General features: G+C 37.2%; 1 protein-coding gene across 1 annotated transcript in view; it reads right to left on the bottom strand.

The window, feature by feature from the left end:
- Positions 1-1479: 1479 nt before the first annotated feature.
- Positions 1480-16709, bottom strand: part of PEX7 (peroxisomal biogenesis factor 7) — an 82916-nt gene continuing 67686 nt past the window's right edge. The window contains exon 10 of the mRNA XM_006747762.3: positions 1480-1959. Within this exon, the coding sequence (XP_006747825.2) occupies positions 1891-1959 (69 nt within the window). The 3' untranslated portion in view covers positions 1480-1890. The remainder of the gene's footprint in view (positions 1960-16709) is intronic.

Below are 16709 nucleotides of genomic sequence, written 5' to 3'. Positions count from 1 at the left end.
GGGACTCCAAGCACCCGAGTTAAGTATTAAGGAGTTATTGTTCCAGACGTCTCTCACATCCTTAAAATCGAGGGGGGGATAATCAAGAGAGATGTTCGTTTTTAAATCACAAGTACGTGTTTCAAAAGATACATGATCCATTATTTTAATAAAATCTCTTGCATTCTCAAAGGAAAATAAGTAAGTGATTTTGTTTCATTGTAAATGGGAGCTGGGTGAGGTCTTTTTAAAGGTCTATGATAAATCCAGCTGATACAGAAACCCCCACTGTGAACCTGCTCTTACTGAACTGTGCTTGGTGTGATGCCTCTCGTTCTGGAAGGAACTAAGAAACAGCTCCATGAGCTTTATCATCATGACAGCCCTAAGGATGTGTCTGACCACCTGATCCTCACATTATACTCTTGTTATGAAAGTAGTGTCCTCTCTATGGGGCCTCCCAAAAACAATATATACTGATTGGTCTAAGAACTAAAAAGAGTTGTACTTTTCCCTGAGTACATTCATTCATGTAACAAATATTTCGTGAGCACCTTCTGTGCACCAGGTAAAAGGTACTAGGGCCACGCCTGCGACAGGACGAAGTCCTTGCCGTTAGGTCTTGGGCACTGAATTGTGTACTCAACCAGGCTTCCCGTTTATGCTGCCGGGAGCAACTTTCTAGGACTTTGAGGTATAGGTGTTCAAGCTCCACTCACGGCTTCACTTTATGTTCCTTTTGTTCTGTCTCTTATGTGGTCTTGTTTTTTTACATGGTAAGCTGTCAATTTTTTTTTTTCTGGGACAAGTAAACAAATATGTAATGTAAATATATATATATTAGACAATATATATAGTCTATTTTTTGTTGTGTTACTACAAATACATTTTGCTCTTTAAAATTTTCAAGAACTTGTTGAAAATTTAACAATTTTTGCCATTTTTATTTTAATATTATATAAAAATATAAATATTATGCAAAGTTGTTTGTTTTACCAATGTTTCCCTTTCTACCTTTTTTTTTTTTTTTTTTAACAGATCATCTGCACTTAGGGATTTTTCAAGGAGATTTAGGGAGGTACTGACTGAGGAGGGTTTATGGCATTACTTAGGGACAGTTTCAAGGGTAACTGCAGGACCTAAGACTTTTTGCCCAGTGACCAGTTTTGTTTTGTTTTTTTTTAATTGATAGTAGAGAAGTAGGAAGAGAGAAATATAGGGTTAAGGTTATAACATCTAAAAAGATTTGAATAAATGTAAAAAACATGTAAGCTTTTAACTCACAGCATTCCATGTTCTTAAAACATGCCACCAGTCCTTGAGACAATCTCATTCAGTCTGTGTGTCAAGAACATAGTAGATGCTCAATAAATACTGCTGAATCAATCAAATCTACATTAGAGCCCTGTTACTGAACCACAGATATCTCTATACTACATATAATTTGTATTCATATATACACTGTATTAGAAAAAGCAACCTTGCTAGGACGTCATAAAATCATAAGTACTCAAGAGATGTAGTTTATTTTAATTTTTACCAACAGCAGTGATTATATTTTACATCAAAAATGACAAATTAAAAATGAAATATATCACTATCAATATAATCTACAGATCTCCCATATTTTAACCCATTTTACAATACAGAGATTACATTTCAAAAGACACTACAAGAGGTACCATAACTTCAATTATTCCTTGGATCTTAAGAAATATGGCTTATGTACTAGGCTTAAATAGTGAGCCAAAGTCTTTATCAGCTGCCTCAAAATTATTCCAGGGTAAATTTTTAAAATTTGAAATTTTGACTAGCACATAAAAGCATAGTACTATGATATCGATAGTTAATTTATTTCCTGTTAAGTAGCTCTCAGCCAGTCTCCTTTGCTTCTGACTGGGGGAGTATATCTCAGGCTGGCATAGTGAGGCAAACAGGATCATATATCTTAATTGTTTCGTCCCAAGCACAATCAGCCACCTAGAAAACAAAAAGGAAGTAAAAAGAAACGTAATCTACAAACATTCAAGGTCGGCAGCAAAAGCCGAGGTCACTGAGAGTGGAAGCAGATGGCCCGCTGGTAAACATTATTTTCAATAGGAAGAAGGCTTCATTTCCCTCTTAAGGATACACCTCAGGGATTATTCCCAACTGACGGAAATTGCCTATAAGGATCTCCTGCCTCCCTGCGACCTCACGTCGGCCCCACCTCACCCCGGCCCCACCTCACCCCAGAACTACATCATCCCCTATACGTCCCAAGAGAAATGTTGAAAAAACCCACTCCTAAAGTGGGAACCAAGGCACATGCTAGGCATCGTGGGGACAGAAAGGAGATAACGTACAGCTCTTGCCTTCGCAGAACGGTTCATTCACGACCTGCAGTGAGAAGCGCTCAGAGACTCTCAGAGGAGGGACTATCTGCATCAAAGTGGGGTGGTGTCGGAAGACTTCACAAATGCTGTGGCATTCACCCTGGCCCTCTTTAGGGGCAGACGTGGGTGCCAAAGACATTCAAGTCTAAGAAGTCATAAAAACATGAAGGGGGCAAAGGCCGTGGTGCTCAGGAACCGGGTGTTAAAAGGTTTGTGAGTATATCAATGTCTCAGAGTCTAAGATTGATACATAAAATCAGTGTAGGGGCACCTGGGTGGCTCAGTGAGTCAAGCATCTGCCTTCAGCTCAGGTCATGACCCCGGAGTCCTGGGAATGAACCTGCTTCTCCCTCTCTCACTCCCCCTGCTTGTGCTTTCTCTCTCTGTCAAATAAATAAAATCTTTAAAAAAATAAATAAAAAATAAAATCAATTGCATCAAATAACAAAGTACTTAGTAACACATTTAATGAAAGACATGAAAAACAACCACACTAAAAACAAAAACACTGCTGAGAGAAACTGAAGAGGCCTAAATAAATCAGGAAATATGTTCATGGGTTCAATGTTGTTCCGAATTTAATGCTCCCCAAAATAATTTATAAATAATTCATGATCTCAGCAGGCTTTTTAATGAAAATGGACAAGGTGACTTTTAAAGTTTATGTGGAAATACAGAGGACCTAGAATAGCTGAAAGAATCTTGAAAAAGAACAGCAAAAATGTACTTCTTATACTACCTGACTCAAGACTTACTATAAAATTATAGTAATCAAAACAGTGTAATATTGGTATAAGGATATACAAGTAGATCAAGGAACAGAACAGAATTCAGGAACAGATCCCAACTTGGACAATAGCTTTTCATCCAATGTACCAAAACAATTCAACAGGGGAAGGGAAGTCTTTACAACTAGTGGTGCTAGGAATGGACATCCATATGGAAAAAAAAATGAACCTCAGCCCCAACTTCACACCATAAACAAAGATTAATTTCAGGGGGGATGTGCCATGGACCTAAATATAAAAGCTAAAGGTATAAAGCTTTGAGAAAAAAACATAGAATATATTCTCAATCTGAAGATTAGTGAAGATTTTGTAGACAGGACACAGAAAGCAATAGCCACAAAGATTTGTTAGGTGCAATTGAAAATAAAACTTTTGCTCATCAAAACACACTGTTAAGAAAATAAATAGGTAAGACATAGAGTGGAAGAAAATGCTCCCAAAACCAATGCATCTGACAATATGTATCCAGAATATATGTAAAGAACTACTATAACTCACTCATGAAAAGACAACCCAATTAAAAACGGGCAAAAGACTTTACTAACAAACAAAGATATATGACCAATAAGCAGACAAAAAATAAAATGTTCACCATCATCAGGCATCAGGGAAATGCAAATAAAAACCACAATGCGATACCACCCCAGACTCATGAGAATGGCTAAAATCAAAGGCAGACAACATCAAATGTCAGCAGGGATGCAGTGCAGCTGAAACTTGCACACGCAGCTGCTATAACCACTTTGGGAAACTGGCTGTTCCTATGAAGTTAAACATATAGCTATCTTTAAACTCAGTAATTCCACTTCTAGAGGTTTATCCTAGAAAATGAAAATGGCTTTACGAAACAATGCAGAGCAAGAATGTTCACAGCAACGTCATTCACAATAGCACAGAACCGGAAACAACCAAAATATCCCTTGACAAGAGAAGATAATAAATTGTAGTAAATTCCTACAATGAAGTGCTGCTGAGCAACCCAACAGAGAGAGCTATCGATAGGCTCAACAATGTGGATAAGTCTCACAAACATTAAGTTGAGTGAAAGAAACCAAAAATAAGAGTAACTTACAGGACATTCCATCATATATGTTCTAAAACACGTGAAACTTAATCTAAGATTAAAAAAAATAGGGCAATGTTTGGTTTTGTTTTTTCAGCTGGGGGTAGAGGAGGGGACAGGGGGAGACTGGAAAGAGATAGAAGAGAATTTTGGAGGAAGATGCAAATGTTCTATATTGTGATGGGATGTAGATTACACAGTGTACCCGTCTGTCAAAACATAGACCTAACACTTGTACATTTGGATGTATCTAACTGATACCTAAATATAGTAAGAATAATAATGCAATAATAATAATAACTGAGCGGGGGTGGGACATGAGTAGAGGAATAAATAAAAAAAGAATGCTGATAATCGTTGAAGCTGGGTAAGGGAAGGAAGTTCATTATCCTATTCTGTTAACTTTTTATATGTGTGGAATTTTTCACAATAAAAACAAAAACCAAAAATGTAGACAGTGACATGAAGGATGAAGTGGCATAAGAGAGATTTTGACTAAAGATATTTGCACTCTATTCCCCACCTTTAATGGTTACAAAGGCTCCAAGTTTCATAAAGGAACTCACAGTCTCAGTGGACAGTTGAATTATCTGGCTGTCACGGAGTACAAGAACCACTCAGATTGATCTGAACATATTAACTCCTTATCACTCACTAACAGTATTTTAGATCACAATCCAAGCTGGAGAGAGCAGTAGAGACGTAAGCATTAAACACCAGACTCTTCAAGATCTGGTTGCCACCTACTTGTTCGTTTCTTATTGCACGGGGCCCACACACTCAATCCCGGCCTCTTGTTCATGCCTCTGTGCTCCTGTCCTTTCGCTGATCCCCTCCCCTGAGTGACCTCTCTATTCCCTCCCTCCCCTCTCCCCCTCGCCTTGTTCTGTCTGGAGAGAATACCTCTCTTTTGAAGAATCCGGTTAATCATCACTCCCTCTATGAAGTCATTCACAGCATCCATGCTATTCGGCTGTACTTACTTACAGACGTGTGTGGCTTCGGCCCTTTGGAGGCACAGACAGTGTCTTGCTATAACACAGTAACTACTCAATAAATATTAGCTCAGAGAGTGTATTTTGCAGAGGAAGACTGCAGACAGTAACGTTTTCTTATGTTCATACTGAAGAAGCAGAGCTGGAACCAGAACCGAAATCTGTTGAGTCTGTCCACCAGAAATAAGTGCCTCATAAAAGGCAAACTGACACTCATTATCTGCCTGGTCCTGCAGTTATATGTTTTTATATCATGGGACACAAAGATCATTATATTAATTTACCCCTGTCTCATCTATGTATATTTTTTTCAAGTGCTAGACCTTTCCATATGTTATTTACTCGGGACTTATTTGCTCAGAACTTCAATAACTAACAAATATCAAAGCCAATGAATCAGCAAATGTTCATAAATCTATAAATTAATTGGTAAAATAAAAAAGACCTCAAACTGCAAATGGTATGGAATTATGAATAGTTGATTCAAATCAATGCAAATAATATTTCTCCATTAACTAACTAAACTCCAGCTAGTGCCACAAGTTTAAAAAAGCTTACAATAAAAAAAAAAACAATAGGTAAGAAGAAAAGCGCTTTACTAAACTAACAAGGAGGTGCCTGACTCTCCGAGGTACAGTGGGCTTCCTGCTAAGGAGAGATGGTGGTGTGGTCCCTGGCGGTGGTGGGCGGGGCTCTCATTGATGACCATCACCACCTCATGGCCTCTGGAGGCTCTGCTTCCCACTTAAGAATGGGAGTAAACACAAGGCTCTCTCTTAATGTTCCCTACTACCCATCCGAGGCCAGGCTGAAAGACATTTAAAAAAAAAAAGACTTTAAAAATAAGCGTTAACAAAAAGACCGAAAGATAAGTAAAGCGAATGGCATGAAAATAAACAATCTGCTTTACAGGATGAGACTGACTCATTCTTCAGCTGGTCAAACAAAGCGAGGAATCTTCCCTAGCTCCTCTCCTACTTCTTCACGACAAAAGCCATCTTTCCATCCCATCTCCAGGAATACACTCCTGGCTACGAAGACTCTTTCAAGGCCAGACTCGGGATCAAGAACGAGAAGAGATAATAGGGTGTCTCCTTTCTCATCTACCGAAGATCCTCTTTCTCAGTTTCAGCCTCCTATACGGGGACTCACTTCTTTGCCCATGACCTTGCTGTCAGGAAAAACTGAAAGACGGCAATCAGCAAAAGGACTGCTGGGTGTTGTTTCAGCGAAATGCCGGCATTGTCCTAGGGCCTCACAGGGTTACCTCGTTCTGTAGGGGTCTGTGCCTTTCCCTGTCTTTGGGTTATTTTACAACTCTGAAAGTTATAGAAAACTGATAGTAATCAAATGATTCTCACCCATTAAAGTTGCAAATGAATGTCGTCCTGTGGAGATGCAACTGATGCCTCCCCTTGTCCCCCAGAAATCATTCCAAACATTACACTTTTTTTGCCCTGCGGATATTGACCAGTTCTGCACCTATTAGGTAAATTCATTTCAGCCTTCAGTGATGGCCTGTTTATGTCTGTTCTTTGGTTCCTCTGAGCCAGTTGTAAAATCTTTCATGAGTTACATAAATCTTTGATACATGTTCATGATATATCTGTGTGAGAGTCATGATCGCTATTTTGAAAATTATCCTCTGACATGGTCACATACAGGGAGATAGCTTATTGGCCTCAACAAGGAAATCATTATTTCTGTGGAACATAATAACCCTTGTTTTCTCATAGGAGATGAGACAGTAACAGAAAAGCCATTTCATTAAAAAAAACAAACATGAAATGGAGGGAATGGACAGATAATTATACTAGGAAAAAAAGCTAAGAATAATTGTTAAAATTAGGCATGAAATTGTCTACATCTCTTGGCAGCAAAGATTAAAAAAAAAGCAAACAATAATGCAAGAAACGCAAATATCAGGATCAATTTACCAGTTCATCAGAAGAAATCAAGTTTTTCCTAGCACTTGCCTGGCTATAAGAGAAATATATAATATGCTTCCATTATAAAAGTCATTCAGTGCCAAAAGAGTGGTTTTACAAGAGATACAAAGTCATTCTTCATATGGCTGTTTTTAAAATAAACATCTCAACCCTCAAATAAGCCAAAAGTACACTATTCAACTGTAGTTTCCTGAAGGCATTTCTATAGGGTAGTGGTTCTCAAGAGTTAGTGTACATTAGAATCATCTGGAGGATGTGTGAAAACACAAAGGCCTGTTCCCCATCCTCAAAGTATTCCTTCTCGAAGTGCGGCCCTGAGATCAGCTTCACTGATATCTCCTAGGGCTGATGTACACCCTGGGATCTTCAAATCAAGTCCACAGAAGGGATTCAGAGAGTCTAAAGATGCAACATTTTGTGTGTATATACATCTGTGGGGGAGGGGAGAGAGACTCAATCATTTTCTTCAGTTTCTCAATCCCTGACCCCAAAAGTTTAATCCAGAGCATTCCCCAGCAGAGCATCACAATCACCGAGGGAACATTCTAAAATGCAGCCAAAATTGAGAACCTCTGATATAGAACCTCTGATGTAGATCAATTTTCTTAACTGGGCTTTTGTCACATGCACAAACCTGGAGTTCTTCGGTAGTATCTTATGTATGGGAATTTTTTGCTGTTGACTAAACATTAAAAAATAAATGAATGAATAAATGAATGAACAAATGAACAAAACCAAAATTTAGTGGGGATTCAAATATTCTTGAGGGAGAATTCTCTTCCTTTCTTGAGGAGAAAGAAGAGGTTCATTTGCAACTAATATGGAAAACATCTTATGCTGTACTTTCACATTTATTTGAAACTGAAGTTTCAAATCTGGTAGGCTGATATGTGGTAGGAAGATGGTGAACTGGGAGGAGGACCAAGGAAAAAAACATGACTGAATGCTCTCTAAAGAACACTAGCCCCACCTGAAGCAACCCTACCCCCAAAGTTTATGTAGCTGCTTGATCCTGTTCTACATGAGGCAGTATCCAGAATTTCTACTTAAAACACATAAGAAAATTTTATTAATCATGTAAGCTATGGTTAAAACCAATAGGTTGATATATTTTTTTATTTGATATTTGCACCCTGCTGAGTTCTAAATGGGCTTAAGTGGTTTATAGATTAAGGCACAGGGCCAAATAAAATAAATACAGATTCAGGGGAAAATGTCTGTTCTAAACTAAAGGGAACAAATGGAGCAAAAGCTTTCAGGCATCAGAGCTGAGCACATTACAACACTTGTAGAATAAATTAGGCTCTGTGCTTTGTGGTAACTAGGGAGAAAATGAGAGCATGCTGGGTAATACGGTTTCTGTTCTCTAACAACATGCACATATGGATGTAAACATTTTTGTATAATTAAACCCAAATAGGATTTTCAGCAATTATACATCTTGGTCAAATCTATATTCCTGTGTTTTGTAGAGTAGACCTTTAGTAAATACTGTTGAATGAATGAATGAAATAATGAGTGAGTGAGCGAATCCATGCAGTGGTTTTCTTCCTCCAGAGATTTTCTGGAGTAGAGCCTCACCCATGGTAAGGAGCACCTGGTCAGGTGTGAGGTCAGAGATCTGGGTGAAGGCAACAAGTTGTATGGGAATGGGGAATATATGGGATTGTTGAGTGTCATGAATATTATTTAAAGAGATTTCACAGGGAGCCTTCTTTTATGTCCCAGGAGCTCTTAGTCCAATATTCCTCTACACTACAAGGCTATCTAAAACATAATTCATATATATGTGTATATATATATATGTATATATATATGCACATTTATATTCATCCATTTATTTAACAAATATTTATCGGGTATGTCCTCTGTCAGATGCATGCTGAGGACATTACAGTAAACAAGATGGTCCTGGTCTCTGACCCCACAGATCTGGAGTCTGGCAAAGAGATGGATAAATAGACATCTACAATGCAGAGAAATATGGACAATGATAGACGAATTATAGGATCCAGTAGAGGTAGGGGTCACTATAACCAAATGTGAGGAAAGTGGATATATTCAGGAAGAAATATCATCTAAGTTGTGGCTTAAAGGAGAAGGATGCCTCGGCCAGACAGCATTTGGTGTTGCTATTGTTTGCTGGAGGTGGGGGACACACTAGAGAGAAGGAAAGTGTTCTAGGCAGTGGAATAAATAAGAATAAATGAAGACCTAAAAGTTCTAGCTTTAAAACAACTAAACTACATTGTAACTCCTCAGATGAAACTCTTAATCTTTGGAGACAGGCTTTTTTTCTGACTCATGTCTGACTCCCGTCTAGGGTTTCTTGAGGGCTGGCTGCCAAGGCCTATCTTGTTTGACCCTCTCCCCTGACGGTGAGTGTGCATGTGGATACCACGGAGTAGGAGCCTCCAGACTCTACCTCTTCTGCCCAAGGATATTCAAGTGGAAAATGTATTCCTTAATCTGCATGCCTCCACTGTAGTACATGTCATCCCTATGCTCTCTGAATTTCCCTTAATCTCACATCAAAACGCAAATCTTTTCATTAAAATTCAGAATTAAAGTTACCAACATTATAGGAAAAATGGTTTGTCAAAATGTTGTATTTCTTCACTTAATGTAAAACTTGAAGACAAAATCTTCTTCATTATTATTTTAAAAATCTTCTATCTTCTAGGTAGTGAACAATAACTAATAGGATAAAATTCCATGTAAGTTCAATTTTTAGTTATTTTATTTTCACTTTTAATAGCAAAACAAATATTCCTAAGTTTTAAGAAAAAGCACACTAATTAGAAATATGAATTTCTCACTATGTCAGTTCTTTAAAACATAATGAAGGCTTCTTGAAAAACGGAATAGAAATTTCTTATTACTCTCAATTTTGTGGACATTGCTTTTTGCCCTTGGGAAACTTGTTCAATTTACTGTAACTATCTGTACGACATACAGCCTTTTTAGTAAAAATGAACAAGCGGAACAGGCAGAAGGATGAAGAGAGAATGAAAGAAATCCCTAACAGTCAACTCTAAATTTGGAAAAAGCAGCCCAGTTATTATGTCGCAGTGTATTGAATTACGGGCTAAAGAAAGAACATGTTTTACCTACTCAACCAACTTACAGGAGGAAGTGACTACAGAGAAGAACATGGTTTATTATGTTAATGATGGAGTTTAAGTAAAAGTAAGGAAAGAGTTGACTTGATATACTAAAAATCCTTTTCATTCATTCATTCATTCATTTATTCAGTATTTATTTAGTACATATCTATCATGTAGTTTGCATTAATCTACTCTGTATTTCCTGGCACAGAGCTGTCACTCAAATATTTACTGAAGCAAAAAACAAAAGGAGAGAAGGAAGAGAAGAACTTGTACCAGACTCTGAAAGGCAGAAGTGGGGAACAGTGAGGGGAACAGTGGCAAACACATGGAGATGACAAATTACAAAATATAATTGGTATATTAACAGAGGGATTACATGGGATGGTGGGAAATACAATTAGAAAGCAGTACAGATTATAGTGAATCTTAAAAGCAACATTAAAAATTCAGACTCGGGGCACCTAGTGGCTCAGTTAAGCAACTGACTCTTGATTTCGGCTCAGGTCGTGATCTTGGGGTCCTGGGATTTAGTCCCACCTCAGGCTCCCTGCCCACTGGGGAGTCTGCTTGGGATTCTCTCCTTCTCCCTCTGCCCCTCCTGCTTGTTCTCTCTCTCTCTCTCTAATAAATTAATTTAAAAAAGTAAAAGTCCCTTATTAAAGATACATAATTTCTTTATCTAGAATCCTGCATATTAAAAATTATTTTTCTTATGTATCACACACAAATGCACACACAGTTGCTGCCATGCAAATGTAATTTTTTCCATTGTATTTTCTAACTTGATTACTGACATCTACATAGTATTCATTTTTGCATGTTTATTTTTACTGATCTTATTGAACTCATAATTTTTAACAGGCTTAAAGTTGATGTTCTGGATTATAACATTGACAATCATATGGAGTTGATACGAATACCTTTGTCAATATTTTTAACTTTTAAAGATATTTATATCCCATTTTGTTTTCTTCTATTACTAATTGGCTATGCCTCTTAGAACCATGTTGATTATCCTAGTGAAGATGGTAATTCTCATCTTGTTCCTACCTTTAATGAAGCCACTGATAGATTTCAGGTCAAGGACTAACAAAATCAGATTTGCATTATGGAAAGCTCTCCCCAGAAGCAGTGTTGAGAATCAGTGGAATGATGAAAAGAGCTCAGAGACCAGTTAGGAGATTACTGCAGCAACCATGGCAGAGATACTAATAAATGCTTATCTAAGGCAATGGAGCTAGAAGGGAATGGTCCAGATTTCAGAGATATTGGTGAGGAGAAATTTATAAACTTGATGCCCACTTGAATTTAGGGAGACAAGCAAACTAGGATGACTTCTCAGGTCTTGCCCATCATGCAATCAATTGAGCAGTTAGGAATACCAGGGTAAAAGTAAGACATCTATTGCAACCACACAGTAAATGCAATTGGATAAATGGGACAAGCATCCCTAGCATATAATTAAATTAATTGATATTAAAGGATGTCTACTTCTGTAAGGATGGTAAGAAGAAACTGGAGATGAAGACATTTGGCAAAGGGGTAAAGAAGATGAGGTTAGTACAATTAGCATTAAAGCAACAGGATGAGAAGATTTTTCTTTAAACAAATCTAAATCATATAGCTAAAGAAGAAGGAAATTTGGGAAAAGGCTAACTTGGTTTTCGGGGGTTTCCTGGTGACTTTTTGGGCTTAACATCTGAATGATGAAAGGGAGACAGATACAAGGGTGTAAAAAGAGAATGTTGATTTTGAGAGAGTAAAAGCAGCAGGTAAACCTACTAATTCTTGATGTCTAATAATGGAAGAAAAGCCAAATTTACTGGTAGGGAGACAGGACAGTGAGGTCAAGTGAGTTTTGAAAATAGAGAACAGAACTGGCTGACGATCTATAAAAGCACTGTGTACATCTGAGGAAGCAAAGACCTGGATGAGGAAGTCAGTGAGAAAATCAGGAACCCACTGGAAAAGGGAGAAACAGAGATAGACCACAGATATTGTGAGGTGATAGAGAGGGAAGAAGATATTCATTCTTGCTTATTTTTACAATTAAGTAGCAAGTAAGGTCACGTGTCCAGAGTGTTAATGATACTGTGGGAGGCTGAGAAAAGATATTGTGGAGAATGAATGGGCTAGAAAATCAAAATGACTTCAAACGTAAGTTGAGTAGGACCAAGAGCCCAGATGAAATTTTTGTGAAAATGTAGTTTGTGGTGTGCCAAGTCAGCATTTTTGCTTGGTTTCTCAGAAGTGATGACAATGAGCAAGAAAGTGGGTGATTCAGGATTGGGAGCCGAGGCAGCAGAGACTAAGATGTCAATAATTCTGCAAACTCTCACTGCAAGGGTTGTCCATGAAGCCCAGCAAGCAGTAGACACAGGTTAACACATCCACCTTAGGGATACACCAAGGTCCTACCAAGCTGAGCCTCAGAATGTTTTACAGCTGGGGGAAAACAGGCCCTTGTTATATAATTTTCAGCCACAAATCACACAATTATGAGAGCATCAAAGAAGAAACAACAGAGACTAATAATGCCTGAGGACACTGGATGCTTCTGGCACATGTTCTTTTTGGCTCTAAAGCTAGTCTGTGACAGATGCAGAAAATATCACCTCCGATAAAAGGTGAAAAGAATTTAGTTATCTTAACTACCAATAATGCTGGTCTTCTTTTACAATTGAATTTTCCAACTTCATACTGAGAATTGCAAAATATTTTTATCCACTGTCAATTCGTAAAGGTGGCATCTAAGACTGTGGGTAGAGAGATTTGAATCAAAACATGAGCTGAAATTTTAAATGATGCCTAATTTTTAAAAATTTCTTTATAAATTTGTCCTTTAAAAAAAAGTTACATTAGTTTTAGGTGTACAACATAATGTTTCAATATACGTATATATTGCCAAAATTTTTTTTTACTAAAATGTCAACAAAGTCAAAGATACTTTTAAAAACACATCTATAGAACTGGTTTAAATCAGAGCCAAATTTAAGCATCTTCCACTGAAACAAAATGAAAATATACAAAATTTCTTTTGCCCTAAAAAAAATCTTTGTAAAGTGCATACATGGTCCTATCATGGATAGTGTAGGATACTCACTCATTAAAGATTATATTTACCAAGAATTTTAGGAGTCCCAGAAGATAGATTTACATATGTAATATAACCACAACTATGAAAAATATGCATACATATGGAAAACGACTGGAAGAGTAGTTACTTTTGGGAAGGATGGGGGCAAGATGTAGAAAGAAGCATGAGAGAACTTTTTGAGATTCTGGTAGGGTTCTGTATCTTAACCTGAATGGTGGTTACACAGGTGTGGTCATTTCTTGATAACTTACTGAGCTGCTCAATTAAAATATGTGTATTTTCCGACAAGGAGGTTACACTTCAAATAAAAATTTCTTAAAGAAAAGACTGAAAAGAAACATACTAATATGGTGTAACAGAGATTCTTTCTAACGTGGTAGGACCATGGGTAATCGTTTCTCTTTTTTAAAAAATATTTTTATTTATTTATTTATTTGACAGAGAGAGAAACAGCGAGAGGGAACACAAGCAGGGGAGTGGCAGAAGGAGGTGCAGGCTTCCTGCCGAGCAGGAAGTGCAATGCAGGGCTCGATCCCAGGACCCTGACCTGAGCTTAACGACTGAGCCACCCAGGTGCCCCAATCTTTTCTCTTTCTTCTGAATGTAATTTCCCAATTTCATCACGAGAAAAAAGATCAACTTTATTAAACATATAAAGATTCTATTTTGGAATGAACTAATAAAGTCTACTTTAAAAGAGATTAAAAAGAGAAATAACTGTCTCCCAAAAGGCATGTGTAACAATATGTAAACCTATACCCAGATTATAAATACTAAACTAAATATCAATGAGCATTCAAAAGAGCAGAGTTGATACTATAGAGCACAAAGTCAGGAATTCTAAAAATATATTAATACAGAAAATCCCCATTATACAAACGGGTATATTACAGGTCCAGAATCATACGCCTAAAAACAGAAAAAGGGTATCCGATTTAGAAATAATAAGGATAAGAGAGACAAGAGAAAATGCCAGGGCTGTACAAATCATGATCAGAGGGAAAAAAAATCAAAGAAAAATTTTCTGAGCTGAAAGGTAACTTCAGCCTGGTTAACAAGAGAGGGGATAGAGCATTTCTCAGCAATTATCCTCAAAGAATGACCCTAGATACTTATTTGTCAAGTTTTAAACCTTTAAATACAAGATCTTACATCTGTCAAGAAGAAAGGAGGTATAAGAATGCTTTTGGATCTCATTTTTCAGATCTCTAAGAAAGAAGAAGCCAAAAAGAAAAAGGAATTATAAATATAAGAACTCAGATAAATCTCTTTTAAGACAAAGGATATATTAAGATACAAAGACCTAAAGTAACATCAGCAAAATCCAACAGCTGTTAAGATCACAAGAGACAACAAGTTTTTGAAAACAGATGGAAAGGTACTTTCTTAAAGGTGAGAGGAAGATACTTTCTAAGAGAATAAAATATGAACAAAGGGTGACATTAATATGCAATCGGTAAGCTTAACCACATATTGTGAGAATAAAAGATAAATATGTCAAAAATAACTCTTAAGGTTAATGGTTGCAGCTACTCCTATCAAGAAGTGGAGTCTATTTTTCTTACTCTTTGAATCTGAGCTGGCCTCATGACTTGCTTTGCAACAGATGGGCCGCTGCATGAACTTCTAAGTCTAGTCCTGGAGATGCCTGGCAGCTTTTACTCTTGCCCTGTTGGAAACCTACAACTGCTAAGTAAAGAAGCCTGGGCTCATCTGAAGACACATGACTCAAGACGACAACCAGCAATGCACCCTAGACACGTGAGTGAGGCCTTCTTAGAACACCCAGCTCTAGTTAAGTCACCAGATGACTGAAGTCACATGAAGGACCCCAGGTGAGACCAACAGAACTGCTTGGCTGAGTCCAGCCCAAATTGCTGACTCACAGAATTGTAAGCAAAGAAAATTGATGTTTAAGCCATTAAGTTGTGGGAGAGTTTGTTCGCAATAAATAACAGAGATAAAATATGTGAGAGAAAAATAGGGACATGCATCAAGAACTTGATCTCTTGTATCTCCCTACAAGGGAGTTTAATGCTACTTGGCAAAAACATAAATACTACAAATAATACAAATGTTTGTGTAAAAATGTGTTCATGCTAGATATGCAAAGAAAGATACTGGTTGAGGCATCATCTTAGTTTGATAAAAAGAAGAGGGATGCCTGGGTGGTTTAGTCGGTTAAGCGTCTGCCTTCAGCTCAGGTCATGATCCCAGGGTCCTGGGATCAAGCCCTGCATCAGGCTCCCTGCTCAGTGGGGAGCCTGCTTCTCACTTGCCCTCTGCCCCTCCTCCCTGCTTTTGTTCTCTTGTTCTCTCCCTCTCTCTCAAATAAAAACTTTTTTAAAAAAGGAAAAAAGAAGAAATTTTTAAAGATAAACTTACAGGGAGAAGAATAGACAAACTCGTCACTGAAAATCTTATACGGAAAGTAACGAGATCCTAGATCTTGGGAGTTAGAAAAGCCTCTTCTTCGAATCCCAAATCCAACAGGTTACAAAGTCTGGACCTAGTGAGTTTCTCAAAGTCTCTCACATATCTACCACATTTAATCTGTCTTTTAATTTGGATGTTTAGACCATTTACATTTTTCCTTTCCTTTCCCTTTCATTTCTTTTCTTTTTTTTTTCTTTCTCTTCTCTCCTCTCCTTTTCTTTTCTTTAGCAAGCTCTACACCCAACATGGGGCTTGAATTCATGACCCTAAGACCAAGAGTCACCTGCTCTACCGACTGAGCCAGCCAGGCACTCCTAGACCATTTATATTTAATATAATTGTTGAAATAGTTTGATTTAAAGGTTACTACATATAAGATCGTGTCCTTGGCAAAGAGAGATTAACTTTACTTCTTCTTTTCCAATTTAGATGCCTTTCATTTCTTTTTCTTGACTGATCTAACTAAAACTTCCAATACTATATGTTTAATAAAAATGGTGAAAGCAAGCACCTTGTCTTATTCCTGAGAAAAGCTTTCAGTTTTTCATCATTGAGTATGATGTTGGCTGTAGGTTTTTCTATATGGGCTTTATTATGCTGAGGTAGTTATTTTTTATAATTATCTTCATGATTGGCTTAATAGTTATAGCTTTTTTTCTAAAACTTATTAGATGTTAACTTGGGTTTAGAATAAACATCTTGAATTTATCACAATCTACCCTCAAATTTATCACAATTCTTCCCTCATTTTATTATTGTCATACATTTTACTTTTGTACATACTATGAGCTCTACGATATACTGTATGCAAATATAATGCATACAATACTATTTTTGCTTTAGGCAAAAATTTTCAAAGCGACAAAATAAAGTTAAAAAGTGTCTTGCATATTTACTTCATTTTTGCCATTTCTAGT

The sequence above is a fragment of the Leptonychotes weddellii genome, chromosome 8, assembly GCF_054177405.1.
Source record: "Leptonychotes weddellii isolate Sample4059 chromosome 8, ASM5417740v2, whole genome shotgun sequence".
Classification (NCBI taxonomy): domain Eukaryota; kingdom Metazoa; phylum Chordata; class Mammalia; order Carnivora; family Phocidae; genus Leptonychotes; species Leptonychotes weddellii.
Note: the sequence above shows the minus strand (reverse complement) of the source record. Positions and strands in the feature narration are given on the sequence as shown.